The sequence below is a fragment of the Porites lutea genome, chromosome 6, assembly GCF_958299795.1.
Source record: "Porites lutea chromosome 6, jaPorLute2.1, whole genome shotgun sequence".
NCBI lineage: Eukaryota > Metazoa > Cnidaria > Anthozoa > Scleractinia > Poritidae > Porites > Porites lutea.
In genome coordinates, this window is record NC_133206.1 from 18,451,447 (window position 1) to 18,471,031 (window position 19,585).

Consider the following 19,585-nt stretch of genomic DNA (forward strand, 5'->3'; position numbering starts at 1 on the left):
TGCTAAGCCTGTGTGGAAAAAAGCACGCCACTCTTTCATTCGCTCGCAGATCGTCTCTACCTTTTAGTCAGAACGTAAAGTTTAAAGAGATGGCATATCAGCATACACAGAATATATCATTACTGTTGTCGAGAAAACGATCAGAGGGATAACTCATACAAATCGTACCTTGCTCTCAGCCGATTTTCTGCTCCAGACGCCTACTAAATTTATTTAGCCCAAGTTCTGATTAAAGTAAAGGCGGAGCTAAAAGAGTTCTAAAGTGTGACGTCAAAAAAAATTAAACTTGTAAAATTATGGGATTATGTCAGTAAACAAAAGAAAAAAAAAATTTGTTTCCACTTTTAACACACTATTAAGTTTATATGGCGATACACAGAACTAGTTTCGTCTAACGACCTCTTCAGTGGATCGCCACAGTAAGACAAATCACAGAGTCTGTGGGGCAAATTGTCCCTGAGAAATGGGTCCAGTTATGTTCTGATGACTCCGTACAAATCCTTCTAAATTTGACTTGAGTCTAAACGTTTAGACCCAAGTCAAATTTAGAAGGATTCGTATGGACTCATTAGAGTATAAGTGGGCTAATAACTCAGAGACAATTTGCCCCGAAATACTGATTCTTAGCAAGTAGGCGTCTTGGACATTGTTCTTTCAGAATATCCTGACAAATCCCATAATTTCACAAATTTAATTTTCATGACCTCAACACTTCAGAACTCTATTAGGCCCATAATGATTACCCCGGTTTCAGTGGCCTGAAGCACTCTCAAACTCTCCAGAACTCTCCCTCCTCCGTCTTGTCAGGAAGCTTATCCGTCACATGGTTGGCCAACAAAATGTCGCCCATACCCATTTTTTCGACTAAGCGGAGATAGAGTGCAAAGAAAGATCCTTAGCTGAAAAAGAGGGCGATTATGTAGCAAAGGATCAAACCTGGCTCCTTAAATCTCCACGCTTCAAGAATTTGTCTACTTCTGATGCAAAATACCTGATGGTGCAACGCAAAAACCATATGAAACCGTTCTGAAATGCTGGTTAGGACACACTCTAATTCGTCAAAGCAATGGTACAAGGATCACTGAAGGGTCCTGCTCGTTCTTGATCATCCACCGCGCGAACGGCGAAATGATACTTATTTCCTGAAGAGAACTGAGTTAACGTACACGCCATGGGAAGAGGCAGGGCTTTAACAATACCAATCTTCTTCCACATAATCGGCGGATTTGTGCTTTCGGCGCCATCCTGGCAAGCAAATAATTCATAATTATCGATTTTGGCTGTTGAGTCGTCAAGTTTCATGTTCCACGAGAGGACAATACCATCCTGAACTACTACGATGGACGCAGTAGGTTTTGGAGGTGTCTTTAACGACGTCTGTGTGATGCTGGTTCTAACTGCATTAGCATTTGACGGGTGAGAAACAGCATGAGAAACTTGTCCAGCATTTGGCCCTCCTGGATGACAAGCGGAAGGTGAGGCAGTGGATGATATTCCAGGGGACTGTACTGGTGGGCACGTTGGGTTTCGTGGAACAGGAGCTGGCGCTGGGGCGATTGATTGAAGTGGTGTAGTCCTGGATCGTGACACCTAAGGATGAGGGACATGAAATTAACAGGATAGTCTTAAAGATATAAGTAAATGTTGTTCATTAAATTTAATTAATTTGAATATGTTAGCCAACATTCGTATATGCTAGTGGTGAAGTTTTTTAGACAACAAGCGAGGACATTTTTCTCATTGCTCGCAGCAACAATAAGATGTTTGAATTTATTAACCCATTCATTAACAGAATACCCTTAACCCCTGCACTGCCAATATTGGCTAAAGTTAAATCTCAAAAAGAACTCCCTATGTCGCTTTGTAAAACCGTGTGAAAGCGCTGTCAAAAGGGTTCCGTTTGAATGGTCACACTATGGGATTTTTTCCACAGACTCAAAAGCCAGAACAACCTTGCAAGACTCGATCATTCACTGTAGGGGTGAAAGGATGAGTATTGTAGTGTGGCTCAAACTTTTGATTTTGTGAATGAAACCTTCATGACGTGATCAACGGACATCTCGTAGCAAAACTTCTATAATGTCTCACGATTGACAGGTAAAATTTCTTTTTTTGTTCCTAACAGCGACTGTGGGGAGGTTTAAAGCTTAGCTTACATTGTATTGGCTCAGCACCTGGTGTTCCTGTACGACGTACACCGTGTTATTCGACTGAGAAGACTTATTAGAGGCTTGTCCGTTTTCAGTGCGACGATGTGGACCAGGTAACATAACTCTTTGGTAGTCCTGATATGCGTTGCCGACGGGTTGTGATCCAGCAGTAGGGTAAAGCACCTTTTCAACTAGCTGACCTTGCGAAAATCCCCCTGGTGGGCGATTTGGAGCCTTATTTATCGCATGGAGAGAGGCATTAGGAGGCGGTCGACTATTTGGAACCCCCTGATTGAAATGTGTGCCGGGCGGGTGATTTAATGGCCTACTGATGTAAGGTGCTTGATTTGTTGTTACAGGTCCATACGTTTGCATGTACTTTTGACTGCGTGCAGCTCCCGGACCCACAGGGGTTCTCTGAACCTTAAAGTGTTCCATAACATAATTTTCGTTACTACTGACAATATTCGTGCGCTGAACATTCGAAGAAGACATATTTTCAACCCGTCGTCTTTTTGGTTGATCAAAAAATGTTACCTTATGAGGACCACCAGGAGGAGTAGCATTAGATCTGTGATTAGTTAAATCCGTTGGCCTGTTATACACCGAAGGATGTGGTTGACGATGAACATGGCCATTTTGATTGGCCTGATTTGGTGATGAACCTAGCCATCGACATGAAGAAAATTGCTGTCGGTTTGGAAGAAACGATTCGCTTGACCTCTGTGAAAAATGTCCTTGATAATTTTGTATGCATGGATACCCTGATGGCACTGAAGTATTTAGACCTGGGGGGCCACGTTTTTGTTGGGGCATGTCAAGTCGTGGTGATTGCTGATGATTGCTTTGTTGTTCTTGCCCCACATGGTGTGCCTCAACGCGCACCACAGAAAGCGGACGAAAGTTTAACGGAGTTTGTGTGTTGTCACTACTATGAATATTTCGCAAAAGCAGTTTATCGTGCGGATCTCGAGTAACCACACTTTCGGTGGTTATTTTTTGTCCTTGAGATGGCGGTTGAATTAAGACCCCAACGGACACATCTTTGTCGAGCAATACATTTGTAACATTTTGAGCAGTAGCTGGAACATTCTGTGCTGTACTCATCCCAGAGTTACTGCAAACAGTCATCGATTCAGTTGTCCCTGAATGCTTAGCGTTCTTTTCTGTTGTCTGTAGAAAAACCTTTTGCTTATCGCCGCTTTCAGCAACCACTTTTTCGTTATCAACTGTCTCCCCTTGGTTTTCCAGTATATTTTTTGCACTCCGCATCTGATTGAGAAGAATGGACCTTTCAGAAACAAATTTTGGCCTCACTGGTTTGGAAATCTCAGGTGAAAGTGGCCTTTCCTCTATCTTAAAGGGAAACAAAATGCATAAAGACTCAGAAAATACGTCATCACAATGTAAGGCTATATTCGTAACCCTTTCTTTCCCAAAAATGGCACTATTTGCAAACTTATAGTATGAAAGATAATTTTTAATGTAATATTTTAGCAGCTAGCTTGGAAGCAAAGTTTGAAATAGGCCAGTTTCGAATCGAATTATGAAAATTCGTACTTGGATATGAAGGTATATAATAAAAAGAATTGAGAGTGAGATTCCGAGATGACTAATTCATTTCTTTTGTTTTATTCCCTCAGCCTCGAAGCCTAGTATGAATTTGACAGTTCGAAAATAGAAATAACCCAACCCCACCGCCCACCCCCCCTCAAAAGTTAAATGAGGTGTATATTATTTGAAGGCTGATTTCATAACAAAACAATCATAACATTATTTTGGCTCACATTTAAGAGTAGCTTTTCGATAACTTTATGTCTCACTAGACGCGATTAAGCTACTCTTCGGCCATCCCTTCCGCTGGTATAATAACATTGACTTGACACACGTTTTTCATAGAGTATTTTTTCAGTTACTGTCTGTGACAATGGATTACAGTTGTTAGTTAGACTTAACCGTGAAATCAAGTAAAATGGTTAAATAACTAAGTTTAGCAAACGATATGCCAATCGTGGCTGCGTGGAAGAAAATGTTTCTTATCTGCGAAATTCGAGAAGAGAATCTTAGGCTTAGTTTAGGATAGTGCACACAAAAGATTATAAATTAAAGGAGCTGTGTCATGAAATTTATCAAAATTCGGTCCGTGGGAACTGCCACCAAACTGAGTGGATCAACAAATAACCGCTCAAAGCATTAAAAGAAAGCATTAATAACACATCAAATACAAAAAGAGGCACGGATGGAAAAACTTGGAGAAGACTGAAAAGGATTGCAATTGTGGTCTTTGAAAACTTGTTAGCCTAACATTTTTTTAATGTTCCATTTTTGTTGTGTGTAAACGTCTGATTTTAATGCTTCAAAGACATATTTGTTTGACACGAAGCTCTGATTTTGTCATTGACAAGTAATTTCTCCAGTTCCATAGCGCATAAGGACGAATAAGTGGCATTATTTACAAAATGAACTTGACAGCCGTGACACGGCCCCTTAAACCGGGGTTACAAAGTTTAATAGGTGATTTGGTTATAGCAAAGCGATTGGTGGCGCAGGCCCTGCGCCTATTAGAGCTGCAAAGTTTGCAGCTCTAGTAGGCGGATTCATCGTGACGTCATTGTTTACATTTTTGCTCATTAGCATACGAGTCAACCCATGGAAGATGTAGCCGTATATATCAATGAGGTTCAAAAATTAAAAGAGCCGGTTAATTAATGCAGTTTGTGCAAGTTTCACCTCTTTGCGATCAGTAACAAAGAAAATAGTAGCAATTAAAAACTGCAAAATTACTGGGTGGGAAAACGTTAATGAGCTCAAACATTCTTTGTAAATTTTGGGGTTTTTCGAAAAGAATTTCTCCGAAACTATTCGGTATATCGGGCTCAAATTTTCAGAGACAACTGAAATTGTTATGCTCTTTCAATATTCAGAAATTACATTTTGTTAACTTCATCAGATAATGATAAGCCTGTGCTAATGAGGCAAAAAATGTAAACAAGGATTCGCCTATAGGAAACATATAAGACACTGCCCTGTTCAGAACGTCAATAATAATTATCATCTAAAGGGTACTAGCAGATCCAAAAGAAATGACTCATATATCCCCAGTGGAAAGAACATGAGAATACATGTACCAATTCCATGTCGACTTGAGTTCCACAAGACACCATCTGAACTTTTTGCTGTCAAGAAAAAAAGTACACAAATGTGATCCATGTTAAAATCAATAAAATCATCAATCATTAAACGTCACGATAATCAAGTCAATATTTCATAATTATTGGATGAGGCTGTGTATGGTCCGAAGAGTTATGGAGATCGAGGGGGGTGTTATAGGCCAAGCAGGATAATACCTTCCGAAATCTGCATACGTTTTAGACCATACGAAAGCCGAATCCAATAATTGATTTATTGTTATTCAAAATAATTCATACTTTTAAAACATACTTACCTCCATCAACGTTAAGGGACGACTGTTATATCCAGAGATTGGAAATGGTTATGCAAAATTTTGGGGGAAGCAAGGTACATTATGGTCTCGGTGAAAGTGATGGATTGATAAGCAGTACGTACAGACCGTAAGAGCAATTCATATTGTAAGCTAGACCACTCTCGGAGAAGAAAGGAGTGGCTCCTTTATAATAAAAGTTCTGTTTCTAGTTATATACTGGCCTTTTTTTGTCCGACAGGACTTGGTAAATGGCTCCTAAATGGAGGTTTGACTGTTGTTGTTGTTGTCTTACCTTATAAACTTGTTTTAGTTTCTATCAAATAATTCAACATTGTCAGATTGTGAATTGGGATATTTTCGATGTCATAAGGCAAGCGTCCTTTTCTCTGTGCTGAAAGAATTGTAGCTGATCAAATACAAGAAACTGATTTAGTAGGCCTAAAGTAAGCTTACAGACATGAGTTTAAACCACCTTACCTTTTCTTGTTTTGTAGATATCTCTTTTAAAGTTTGCTTTAGTCTCTCCGAGTCACACTGAAGTTGTATTTTCTGAGCTTCCAATTCACAGACCTGCGTTTTCAGCGCTTCCACATCAGCCAGTACCCTTTTTTCTATGGCAAGCGTCCTTTTTGTAATCACGTCTTTAAGTACCTGTGTGAGAGGAAAAAGAAATGAAGGTGTCAAGGATGTGCTTTTTCTCTCTTTTTTGGCAAAAAAAAAGTCAGCGTCCAGTGAGTTGGTTTTGAAGAAACTTAACGAGTTAAATAGAAAATCCACCTTTCTCTCTGCTCTATGAGAAATAGAAAATGTTCCAAAGCTATTACGACATTCATACAGGGCGTTTTCACATGATGTTACCTCCACCATATTTGTGTCCCAAAACAGTGCAATGGCAGCCATGATGCTGTCCCGAACCAGGGCCCGGTTGCATAAAACGTCCGTAACAACTACGGGTACACATACGTGCACTCGTAACTTAAGTCAGTTGCATGAAATCACTTAAGTGGTCCACTTAGGGAATTCACTTAAGTGGTTGCACTTACGATTTTCGTAAGTGTTCACTTAAGTGTCGTTTATGCAACAGAAATTGCGGGTGTTGCATAAAACTTTTTTTACGGGAAAAATAGCACGTAAATTTACGGGACCTATGTAGGTCCCGTATCGTTACTTTTTTTACTAAATTTAACGAGATCTTTTGCTGAGAAGTGAAAAAAAGTATTTTTCTTCACGCAATTCGTTCTAATGTGCTTTGTTAACCTCTGATGTACACTTTTGTGAAAAAGAAGAAGAACTATCATTTTCAGTAGATATTGAAGAAAAATAACGTTTGCATGCAAATTTTATTTTTTGAGAGGCTTAAAAGTGTTCGAAACGACTTTTACCTTTCTTTACACTCACCGATGGTTAACTTAAAAAAAAAAGAGTGAATCATTAATAAAGTAGTACATCAAGGTTACGTGTGCCCTTAAATGAGCCCGTAAGTTACCACGTAAAACAGAAACTTACGAAAGTGCTAAGTGTGTTCCATGCAACACCCGTAAGTGTACCCATAACGGATTCGTAAGTGACCTCCTTTAGTGAGCACTTAAGTGCAGGTTTTATGCAACCGGGCCCAGTCCTGGGAATTGAACCTTTTTCTTAATATGTAAAAACTTTCTTTTGTTCCAATAAATTTGCATAAATGCTGGCCAAGTGAGTGAAAAGGCTTTAAAAGGTGCGCAGAAATGAAACAATGTTGAGATCGATCGAACCTGACGAAATACATCCGTATCCATCTGACTGAATACACCATCGCCTTTGACTTGCTTGTTATCAGGCGCCGGTGCATCTTCGTTTGTCCCATTCAAGTCTGGTGACACTCTACCATTCGTAACTAAAACAAAAATTGAGAGACCTGATGAATAACCTTAGCACTGGTATCTTTTTAAGCTTTTCTAACGAGTTGGTATAACTACCTACGAACAACGCCCAACACACACTGTTGTTTAGCTCTGAAGCTTTATGAAGTGGGGAAAAAAGGTCACCAAACGAGCGAATTTAATTTCCTAAGAGCCTTGCTCCATTGCTATAGAAATTGGAAACCTATCGATGCGAGATAATTTGGTTATGACGTCACCGTACGTACGTTCGTACATTCTTCCAAGGAGGGACTAAGTTGAATTGCTACCCCCTCCTCCCTTAGAGAGTTTTGTCCCCTGTTGCTTCAAAAGGCTTTAGAAATGATTGACCAATCAGAATCTTCTCTAGTGAGCATATGTTTGGTGGTTTTTAGGGGGTAGGAGATGAAACGGATTTGACACTTTAGCGAAGGTCACACACTTTCATGTGGGGTGGTTTTCAAGACCAAAGTTTTGCATTTCAAGGTTGAAAATACACCAATAAAGACACAAATGGAAGGGAAAGTTGAAATAAATGTTGAGATTCCTTTTTGTGGACAAGGGAAAGGTTTTCGTTACGAAATTGTCCTTCGAGGAATTCAACCTTGTTTTCTTCACGGCGAAGCGCTTGGCCTGTTTTTAACCAATCAAGGCAGCGAAGTTTTTTGAAGAAATTTCAGGTTCATTCTGTACTCTATGGTCGAGGAAAGCACGTTTTAAAAAGGGAATTTTTGTTTTTATGAAGGTTTCGTAGAAGTTTTGAACATTTTGACATCGGCGTGAAAGTGAAGTGTTGTTGTGTCCATTGTTCCATTGTTATTCATTTTCTTATTCATTACTTGCCGTTCAAGAATTTTGCAGAGTGCTACTTTTTCCCCATAACACGATCCCTGAAGACCGCTTGAATGAAGTTTTATGCGTTTGTTTACACCTTCTATCCTCGCTGAAAAATGTATTTAAAATATGAAAAAGTGCTCCTTTCTTCTATCGACAGACTCGTCGGCTTTTGGATCCCGAATTTGGCTTTTTGAAAAAAGTTTCAAGTTTCTCGGATCCATAGGTTTCCAGTTTCCTTCAGCTATAGGGCTCCGCTGCGCTGCCCGCTCGAACGCTCCGGTGTTACTCTTTCTCCCGGGTTCCTTTTTTTCTTTCGCTGTTGGCGACATTGTTTTGTCTTTGTGGTGACTGATCATTACCTGATGTTTTTCCACTTCCAGATGTATCGTTCTCTTTGTCATCTTCATTACCTTTTTGATCCGGTTCTTTCTTGTTGTCGTTCACACTCTTTTGAGAATTTCCTTTTTTGGAGACCAAATTAGCCAGTTGCTTCAATCGCTCAAGTACTTCCGGTTTCACATTCATCCTATCCTCCAACAGCTGTTTCCGATAACCGTTCAAGGAACTTCCTTTAGGCTCTCGTCAGCTTAGTGCTTTAATCCTGTATCATCTGTAACAACTGTATTTTTAAAGAAGTGAATTATTTAAGATTGTTGTCTGTTTCGGAAGGTTAGCCTATGTTAACTCCATAGAATTATGGAGTTGTACCTGTAAGTGTTTTAAAAGAATGAAAGAAAAGAGGTAGCGAAACAGATATAAATAAACCAGTTAGTCTGCTAATGGGGTTCAGGGGTAGGGGGTACTGCTATCCGCTGAGAGCTGAGGCCCCTTGGAGTGGTAGTATACTATCCTGTTCTTGTGTAGATATTATTAATATTCATCTAACTGTTAATTCTTAACCAGTAAAATCCTAAATGTTCCCTTTCAAACAATTTTGTTCACACCCCACCTTTTTCATAAAAAGGATCCAAAACCTCCCAGTTATCAATGTCAAACTCGTCCAGGCGTGGTGGCCAAGCCGCTTACCCTGGAATCTTGCTGTTGCTTTGCACGGTTTCGGTATTTAAAAAAAAATCGTCGTTTTACCACTTTGTGTCTTAGCACCGAGGTGTATAAATGGGTACCGGAGAGATACTTTGGGTGTAACCGTGCGATGACTAGCACCCCATCAACGGGGGAGTAGCAATACTCCCACGTGCTTCATGCCACACTGCGACTACTATACTACTACAGAAACGAGAACGAGGATGGAGCCGGAAAGACTCCTTTCTGTGGGTCCGAAGCCTCGCAGTCGATTTGTTTCCTTAGACGGGAAATGTTATTAAACTTTGTCTCTCTTCACCCGGGTGTATAAATGGGTATCGGCAACATACTGCAGAGTGAAACCCTGAGATAGACTAGCATACCATCCAGGGAGGAGCAGCAATACCCCTAGGTGCGTCATGCCACCGGGTGAAACTCCGGCTGTAGGGCCTTCACCTTTTTGCACGACGGCGACGGCAACGGGAACCTAAAAAAACAGCAACAGGTGCACGTGCATCATGCTTTTTTTTATACATTTCTCCCCTGTCATTGCACGAGTACAACGTGAAACTTTCCAGTGTGACATATTATAGAGGACGAAAACACTCGACGACAACTTTGATGTGCTCCCTAAAAATTAAAACCCAGAAAAACTCGCCTTTTACCTTTGACCAATCGAACCAGTTGAGATGACCGCCATAAATTTTACAAGAATGCGAATGCACTTTGTAAATGACCTCCCCGTTGCCGTTGCCGTCGCCGTTCTGGGAGCCGTTTCTCGAAAGTCCCGATAACCTTTTGGGTCCGAAAAGCTGTTTTATGTTTACCGTGTTTGCATTCAAGATTGAAGTTTCAATAATTTTGAAAATGATACAATAAAATTATCAGTTGACGAAGCAAAATTGGCCACTTTGTGAGCTAGGAACTTTGCTACTAGCCAACTGGTTTTGATTTCAAAATTTTCCTTCGGACCCGAAAAGTTATCGGGCCTTTCGAGAAACAGGCCCCTGGTTGCTTAAACTCCCTAAAATAAAACTCAGAAAACTATGAACACCTCAACTATTTCAGGAACGTGATTATGTAGTGAACAAACATAATAAAGTTCAGCTCACGCAAACCAACCTCAAAACTGCAAACTAACAGGGCACGCGCAGCAGTTTTCCAAGTGGTGGTGGTGGTGGGGGAGGGTAGGGGGGAGCTGCTGGATTCAAGTGCGTAAGGAAGCGTGGAGGGGGGTGGTACGAGGGCTTCTCTAAGCCCTTTCAAATGTATCCCGACTCAGACGTTCTTTTGGCTCGTCATGCGAATTGACCCTGCGAGCAGAGGCAACTTATAGTTCGTATGCGAAATCATATTGAGAAAAAAGAGCCTCTGTTCTCAGGCCAAAGAATAATTGCTTCGTTAAAGCCCGTTACACGGACCTTTTTTTTGCGATTTTGTCCAATTTTAAGCGGAGATTTTAGCCGCAATTTTATGGCATTTTCCACTCTTTATGCAGTGGTTCTATAGGTGACGTGCAAGTAATGAAAACTTTAAATCGCCTCAGCTCTATCTTTTTAGTAACTCTCTCTCACCAAAAAACAAAGATACCCATGAAATCGCGGACAGTTTACAGAGCTAAATTAAGAGCGCTGAACAAATAGCACGAAAAAGACACTTCTACCGCGTCATTTACGATCACGTTTCGGCATCTTTAAAGTACAATGGTTACTCTGTCTCCGTTATTCCCTGTTGTGGACGGGAGTGAAACCTAGATCCTTACTCTAGTATCAAACAACATCTTGTTAAGAGCTTTGTAAAAGAATTTTTTCTTTCTTTTCTTTTTTTTTGGCGAAAAAGTGGGCCCAAGGCCTCCCTGGCCCCACTCCCTCCGCTGGCCCTGACTAACACCGCTGCTGTTTGTAGTTTAGGTTAGCTTTTTCCTTGCAACACTATTAACGTCCGGTTCGGACGCTGAACTTTTCATGAGCCGAGCCTAATACATTGAATAAAGTAAGTGAAATGTTCGGTCTGAACCAGGCCTAAGTACCATAAATATGGCCGGTTACTAAGGCATTCTGATTTTCAAAATAATTTGCCAAGGACTCCAACCTGGATATTTTCAGATCGTATGAAGTCCCGGAGAAATTGAAAAACTCAGAAATATCTAAAGTATAACATTTTTCGCCATGATGTTCTTCTTCAGAGTGATCTAACTTAACCAATGAAACAGTAACTATAAGTTCCAAGCAGCCACACGTAAGCAAAAGAAAACAATGAAACTAGAGAATTACTGGGCAGTAGTCTACTATAAATTTTACAGGTTAAATAAAATCGTTTTAACGGAATATAAATTAATTAATAAATACATTTTTCTCTTCACTGTCTCTCAATTGTTCAGTACATATTCAGTGCTTTCTCAAGCCGAGTCGCCTGTAAACCTACCAATATACCAAAGGAGGTACTCGTTTTTGAACTTCAAACTTTAATTTGTGAATCAGTTCCGTGCCTCTCACTCCTTTTGCAAGTTGGTAAGTTTTTCAAGTTCGGAGCACACGGGAGCGCTACCTTAAACGAAATTAAATCAACAAAACCAAGCAAATGTTTTATACCAACTGAAAAGATAGACGAGAAAACAGAGGGAAATTCAGCATTACACTGAAAACATTAATTTTTTCTTTATCATTTCTAACGAGGACACGTTTAGCAACACTAATTTGTTACAACAACTTGAGAAGTTGTCGGAGCACAAGGGAGCGCCACCAAGCAACAAACCCTAGCAAAAGCTTTATACTAACTGAAAACCAAGACGAGAGATTAGAGAGAATTACACTGGAAAACATTTTTTTATCGTTTCTAATGAAGACACGTTTGGCAACACTAACGGTGTTACGCTGCCTACAGTAATGAGTTTCGGCCGGCCGACTACGCAAAAAATAGATCAAGATTATTGAATCGTAACTGCGAAACAACCAGCTCGAATAAGTTTCAATCTTACTTTGTTATGTGATCATCGAGCTGTAAATAAAAATGCATATTTTTTGACTGAAAATGTTAATTATAACAGATGCTTTCAGAATACCCTAGGCAGTTCTTGTCAATGTTGTCTCAAGTCCTTTTAGGCGGTGAGAAGGTAATTTATTAAGCAGCTGCTTTTTCATCTTCAAAATTTAAGTGCTATCGTTTACAAAACGATCAAGGTAGTATGGCCAAGTGTTTAGTATCTTGCAATCCCCTGGCCAAATGCTAGTAAGAGTTTTTCACGGTAGTTACGATTTCATCTCCAGTCTACAATTATTAAAAAGGCCAGCCTACCTCATGCCAGTTGGAATTTTTATCCTACTCTCTTTGAATTGTTTTGTTCCTGATATTTACGCGGTTCTACCAGTTTTTGTGCTATGAACAATACAGAGGGAAATATAGCTCATTAACTAAATTTGTTTTCACTTCATTTGAATATGCCACGTATGCTCCGAACCGCCATCCATAGGTAATGAGTAACCATAAAAAAAGATTGGGCAGTAATTAAACCATACTTATTGTAATTCTGTGACAGGCTGTATTTCATCTATTTTTTTCAGTACTGGATTGAAATCAACCATCCTTGACAGTCACCTTTAGCCAAGACAGTTGTTATCAAAAGGGCGTATCTACTTAAATTTTCTGTTATTTTTACGGATTTGGTTTCCTATTTGCGTTATGTAAGAGGTCTAAGAATGCCAAAATAAATTAAGTCGAAATGGCAATTTGAAAAGCTTCATATGTAGTACTGCTTTCGCTTGTAAAATACAAATGTTTTCCCGTCAGGAGATTCCAACATCAGACTGAGCACGACAGCATTAATACAATACTCTAATTGATGAAACTTCTGGTTACGTTTTCACCAGCTAATATCAGTGTAGGTATGTTTCCACGTTATCGTATTGACGCCATTATCTCAATCAGTGGATTACCATTAAGGAGAAATGAAAAAAAAAAGGAAAAAACTTGAGTTAAGAACTTCTCTGTTGTTTGTTGCGCGGCTGTCGCTTAGTAATACTACAACAAGATCATTATGCCGTAAGAATCATTAAAATTTTCGACCTAGTTTAGGTTTGGAAGTGTGTTCCTTAGAACAACTTATTAGAATACTTTAAATAGCTTGGCCATTAGGGAGTTCATTTGAATTTACCGGCTTGTAACAGCAGTTTTAGTGCCGGTATTTGCCTAAGTTTACGTTTGGAAATCAGTTAAGCCAGAAAAAGACCGGAAATACAAAAACTATATAAGCAGCGTTAAACAGCCCCAGAACAACCTAGGCCTCTTTGCTCTTTTAAACTTAAAACCACTATGTTACTCTTAAAGACCTGAACTGGACAAAACATTTGTGCCAGGAGACAAAAGTTTATTCGAGAAATGCCCCGATCAATTAATAGTATGATAATCTTGTTCATATGATATGATAATCTATTCAAAACTGTCAAGTAATCTGTTAACAGTTGTCTCGGATCAGCGTGACACGGCACAATATTCATTTACCTAAAATCAACAGCTACATTTTTTCAGTTCCCTTTATTTTAATATCTATTTGCAAAAACGTATTCCGTACTAACTAGAAATTAAGGAAATATAGAATCGTATTTAACGCCGCTAGACACTCGAGTCAACAACTGTATGTTAAGTCCATTCTTCTATCAACACGGACTATGATGTCAAGTATAGTTTCTATAAAATAAAACTTTGTCCTTGATCTGCAAGTTTTTTGGCCGATCACAGGATCAAACTCTGCAGTTGGCTTCATTGCTTTGACGTTTTTATATTTCATGACTTTGCTTTAAGATCTCTCCCTGACCTTATGTTAACGAGATGCGTGAGAGAAATAGAGAGCATTTAGGACTGAGACAGATCACAATACCCAACACCCGAGACGTTGAAAAGAATGGCTGAAGGAAAAGCTGGAAATATCAACCATCGGATCACGCCGTTGGGAGTCGTGACATAAACTTATCATTTATCGACATATCTACTACAGAATACTATAAAGCACATGCTGTAGGAAATACAAAGGATTACAATCAAAGAAGTGGTCCATCAAAATAAACCAAAAGCCCCTACAAAATAAGGTGCAAATACCTTCAGTGGTTTCCCACTCTGAAATCACTGATCGTGTTCCTAATGGTAGATTTAAGCGCCATAAAATAGATTTCGTGCCGATCCAACACAACTGCCGCTTGGGTCTTAATCATGTGACGATTACTGAAGCGAAAGAAATATAGCAATCATTCTGTGACGCAAAAATATGTAACCTAATGAAGTCTTAATTACAAAAGCTGTGAATTCCTAGGTAATTTACATGACAATTGATATGCCCTAATCAACATAGTCAAATATGGTGCCGTGTCGCCGGGCGTCAATATTGTTATTCCCTAGAGACTGGTAATATACGCTATCTGCGGAGACACACCCGAAGGCATTGTATTTTCAAACCTGGGGTATATAAGCTGGTCTGAGGCCACGTTTGCGACAGGGAAAATAATGCATTTTTTTACAGGTGTACGTGATCGTGTTACACTGTAAGACCAACACGTGAATGGTGACTTGTACAAGGTTCTTAGCAGAGTTTCATGGATCAGTGATCAAGGCATTCAACGCTGCACGATTTCATTTAAAGATTACCAAGCGTCTGAAGTCTGAGTATAATTTCACCCCCGTGATTTAAATTAAATTCTTAACCTTTGACTCCGTCTTAGTGTATCGGTCAAATAGATAAAAGTTCCAAATTTTATTCAATTTCAAAATGCCACAAAGGCCTGAATTTTGCATGATCCTTTTATCGTCGCGATCATTTTTGCCCCCTGAATGAGCAATATGTTCAAACGATCAATACGATTTAACGGAAACACCCCTACACCAACGACGATCCTCACAAGACGGTGGGGGGGGGGGGGGGGGGGGCCTGACCCTGGTCTATTTCACTTCCCTGCTTAGGAGGAGAGACCTTGACTCGTGTCATTTCCCATATAGAAGTAACTGTTTCTTTGAAACTGACACCATACCTGTAGACTTTCAAAACGCTTAATAGTGAAAGAATGTCTCAAGACACCGAAAACCATAACCTCTAGTGAGGCACACACCCGGTCAGGCCAAACAGGAGAATTCAGAGGATTGGGGGCGATCGTAATTTCCTGAATAGAAATGAGCTGAGACTGTCTCTCTGTACAGGCTGGCTTCCACGTAATCGTCTCCGTCCATCCTCCCAAATCGTCCCGAAAACCGTTTGGGACAGTCGAGGTGAGCAAGCGAATGCGTACGAATATTATGCAAACCACGCTGTTTGAATCTGACTTTAGGTAGGTAATTTAGGATATTTGATGTCCTCCGAGTTTTAAAATAGGTGTCATAAGCATGTAATTAAAAACCTTTCCTTTGATGTCCCGTTCCATTTCCTTGTTCATGACTAAGAGCTAATTGACCTCTAATGATTTGTCAATATATTTTTATCTATGTTTATGTTCACTCTGTCTATGCAATGCAATATTTAATTTGTTCCGTAAAAAGGAGCTTAGTAACATATTTTTAACATTTTATCTCTAAGGGATCTAATCGGAGGGAACTAAGTTCCATCTATAAAGTAGCTAGCCTGAACGTTCATGCAATAACTCGATCGGAAACGCATGCTACACAGGCTAAGACGTACAGTAGCATTCTGCCACCTTACCTCTTTAGTAATGAACACGGTTTACAAGCCTGGAGATCGCGCTTGATCCCTATTTTCTTTGTTAAACACTCAATGTATTCAAAGAGCGCGGGAAAGCGCGATGTTATAGACTAAGATATTGGCTGAGACTAGTTAACCGCACTGGACTTTTGCAATTATATAATGAGAATTACCCGGATGAAACGTTCTTAAATGTGCATGTGCTTACGTTGAATTAAAGAGGGCGAGGTCGCAATCATAAGCATTTTGACCTTTGATGTTTTGTTTTTAGATATTGAATAACTGATGCGGAAAACTGCAGCAAATACTTTGGGTTTTACTTGAACACACCAGACTTAAATATAGAGGTCACAACTTGAATTATCACAGAGCAGAACGTGAACGAACTAGGAGATCTAATAAGTAACATTTCATAAATTAACGACAATAAAACAATTTTACTCCCTCAACCTAAATGGACTCGCTTGATTTGTGGCCCTAGCATTCAGATTAGGCAATTAAATCTTTCGGTGTTAAAATGTGATTGAAATCCTTCTCACGCATTTTAGCATCAAATTTGGGCACCTGTTAAGAGGAGGTGACTTATGTTAAGACCAATACTGGGGTAAGCATTCCAACTATTGCTAGAACATGGAATTCCGGCGTTTGAGTGGATACGAATAAGCCGAAAATGAAATATTTCTGTGGCGCTGGAGCAGTGGGGACTGGGGCAGTTTCAGTTGAAGTGCCGTGTGGTAAGAATGGACTGCAATAAAAGGGATGCTTATAACGTGGGAAAGCATTCTTAGCCGGCACCCCGTTTAGCCCACGTTATTTATTTATTTATTTATTTATTTATTTATTTATTATATATTTGATTTATAAAGTGACAGATCGAGTTTCGCGAGGGATTTAGCTTGTTTTCGTTATTTTTCGTTTGTTTTCGAATAGTTATTTTGAATGTACGGAATTTACCGTGCTTTGAACGGTTGCAATACATGCTTAGTAAATGTGGGCAGAGACCGTGGAGAAATGTGGCCTTCCCATGATGGGCTTTTCACAGCATGAGCGATGCATCCTACCCAGATTTCCAGTCGAGTTTTTTCCCTACTGTTTTTTTTTCCCGCAGGTTTAACTTTTTTCTGGCCTTAGTTCTGACAGTATTCTTTGTAAACTGTAGCTCAGCTCTGTTCTAGTTTATCTACCACATGTTTGAATATAACAGAAATTGCACTATGTTATATCTCTCGCTGCGAGGCCGAAACAGCCAATTAAACCTAGTGCTTTTTCGATTCATTTTGTACTGCGTAGTGGAGCCGAAATCTTAAATTTGAATAACTTCAAACCTCCCTTCAAAACGCAAAGTTTGTGCGCCGTGCGAAATTGTGGGAGCTTATTGGCTGACTAGAGGGTTATGTTGAGGGTCTATTATCAGGATTTTCATGCATTAGTAGCTTCTTTGCCCTCAATGAATATTTTATCATATTTACTCAAAGATTTAATAGGGGGCAGTAAATTATGCCTGCGGTTATTGCCATTTATATGCGTGGCTAGTTCGGCCATTAGAATTATTTTACCCAACTCGTTAAACAGAGACCAACAACTACCGTAATGCCAGATAGCCACAAGTATTTATAGTAGTGCGTAGCAGGTTGTCTACTATCCAGTTCACGGGTTAGTGAAATCACTCTGACTAAAAGCCGAAAGCACTTTTGAATATGAAGGAGTTAGTTGAATGAATTGTACATTATACATTGAAATTAGTCTCTTTCACTTATTTACAGTTATAGTTTTAATAGTTCTTAATTCAGTATATGCTCTACTCAATAGTCATAAGCCGAGATTGGTGTTTTAACCCCTTCCCTCCCAGATTGAAAGATGGAAAGTCTGGTTCTAACTTTTGAGTCTGTGGATAAAATATCAAGCAGTGTCACCATTCAAATGGAACCACTTTGACACTTCTTTCACATAGTGCTATTCGCTTTTTAGCATCTCACAAAATGAAATTTGGAATTTTCAACTTTGGCAAAGTCGGCCACCACTTTATAACGGCCACCTCTCCGCAATGAACACCCAGTTTGGTCCCGGCAGACTGTTCAAACATCCATTTGTCGGTTAACTTTGCCCAAAAAATATAACTCTCAAACGGCAAAGTCCACCGAAGTGCGCCCCTGTGGAACGTGCAATAATAATGTACGAGCTTAAGTCATCACTATACTTTAATGGCGCTTTGTTTTGTTAATATTCTTGTTCTGAACATTTTCTTTCTGTTTTATTAAAACGCATTTTAACTGCATTACATACTATGCCATAATTTTACTTAACCGTGTAGTGGTATGTACCAAGTGAGAAATGGTCACAAGAAAGCAAAAGAAACCAATGAAATTAGAGTGTAATACTGTGTATTTTTCACGGTTAAGTAAAATCACTCTTAAACAAAAAATGTTTACTCTTTTGCCCTAAAATTGGTGTCCCAACTACACCCTTCCTTACCATAATTTTATGTTCCATCTTTTTATAACGGCCAGTTACTACTGTCTCGAATTGTCCCCAGGGTGGTTGCCGACATGCACTCTGCAAGAGCGAAGAAATGATAACGCAATTTTTTTTGAGATCCTGTAAGAATTCAGTTGTCTCCGATTACCCTTGAAAATGGCGGTGACAACCTTAACTTTGTCGTGTCGTAAATCACGATTCTTAGTGTCATTAATCAGGGGCACCCAACGAGAATATAGTTCAAAACCACTTAAACATAGCATTGTTAAACGTATTTTAGTATTTAAACAGTAGATATAGGCATATTTTCATCCCCTAAAAATTTTTCATCTGTTCGGATTTCCTAGCTGAAAGTCTAGTGATCCGAAAATTATAGGGATCAAAACTTACCTTTTCGAAAATTTCAGCCAGAAAAAAGACTCCTGAAAATTCTAGGTGACCTTTTTAGGGTAAAAATCCGTTAGAAATGGGCAATTATACCATTTTTTAGATGTTCGAAAATCCTAGGAGAGGCAGGCAAGCAAGAAATTTTACAACAAATGTTTCGAAAATTATAGATCTCAAATCGTCTTCCGAACAGATATTCTTCCGAAAATTGTCGTTGGGTGCCCCTGATTAATAACGTGGAAAGACAGCTATGGACCAATATCTGTTGATATGGATTTCTAAATACCATGATTTTATCGTAGTAATCTAAAAGATCGTGCATACAAACCTAAAGCCTTGAGCCTCTTAGAAACCTTTCTCAGTGATGCATTGTTGCACAGAATGGAAAGAGTTGGTTATCTTCCAATGGTAAATATTTCCGGAATGTCGGTTCTTGTTGCTTTCTCCAGTGAGTCTCTGTTTCAGTTTTTCGGCGGTTTATCTGTTCTAAGTTTCGTGCTTCGTTTAAATGGTAGGTACGGTAACTTGCCTTTCTTATTTTCGAACGTTTCCTTACTTTTGTGTTATCTCGCGTCTGTTCAGGAATAATTTTATCAACCGCATGATATTGACGTATTTCCGGTAGTTTGAATTGCTATGACATTTAGAACAATGATTGTGTATCCACATCCGTTGAAGAATTTCAAGAATTTGAAAACATGTTTTTTGTCATGGT

The 19,585-nt window shown here is 39.4% G+C and overlaps 1 protein-coding gene across 2 annotated transcripts; it reads right to left on the reverse strand.

Moving 5' to 3' along the window:
* Nucleotides 1-577: 577 nt before the first annotated feature.
* Nucleotides 578-14,645, reverse strand: LOC140940267 (uncharacterized). Of its 2 annotated transcripts, none has more exons than XM_073389182.1 (7): nt 14,424-14,645; nt 8,720-8,928; nt 7,347-7,468; nt 6,073-6,246; nt 5,279-5,326; nt 2,175-3,506; nt 578-1,590 (listed from the first exon to the last, which is right to left on the reverse strand). In XM_073389182.1, exons 2-7 carry the CDS (start codon nt 8,832-8,834, stop codon nt 1,051-1,053), a joined length of 2,331 nt encoding a protein of 776 aa, XP_073245283.1. In that variant the 5' UTR covers nt 8,835-8,928; nt 14,424-14,645; the 3' UTR covers nt 578-1,050. The 2 variants fall into 2 exon arrangements, with proteins under 2 accessions (XP_073245283.1, XP_073245282.1); XM_073389181.1 differs by having other exon boundaries at nt 8,669-8,928.
* Nucleotides 14,646-19,585: the final 4,940 nt, after the last annotated feature.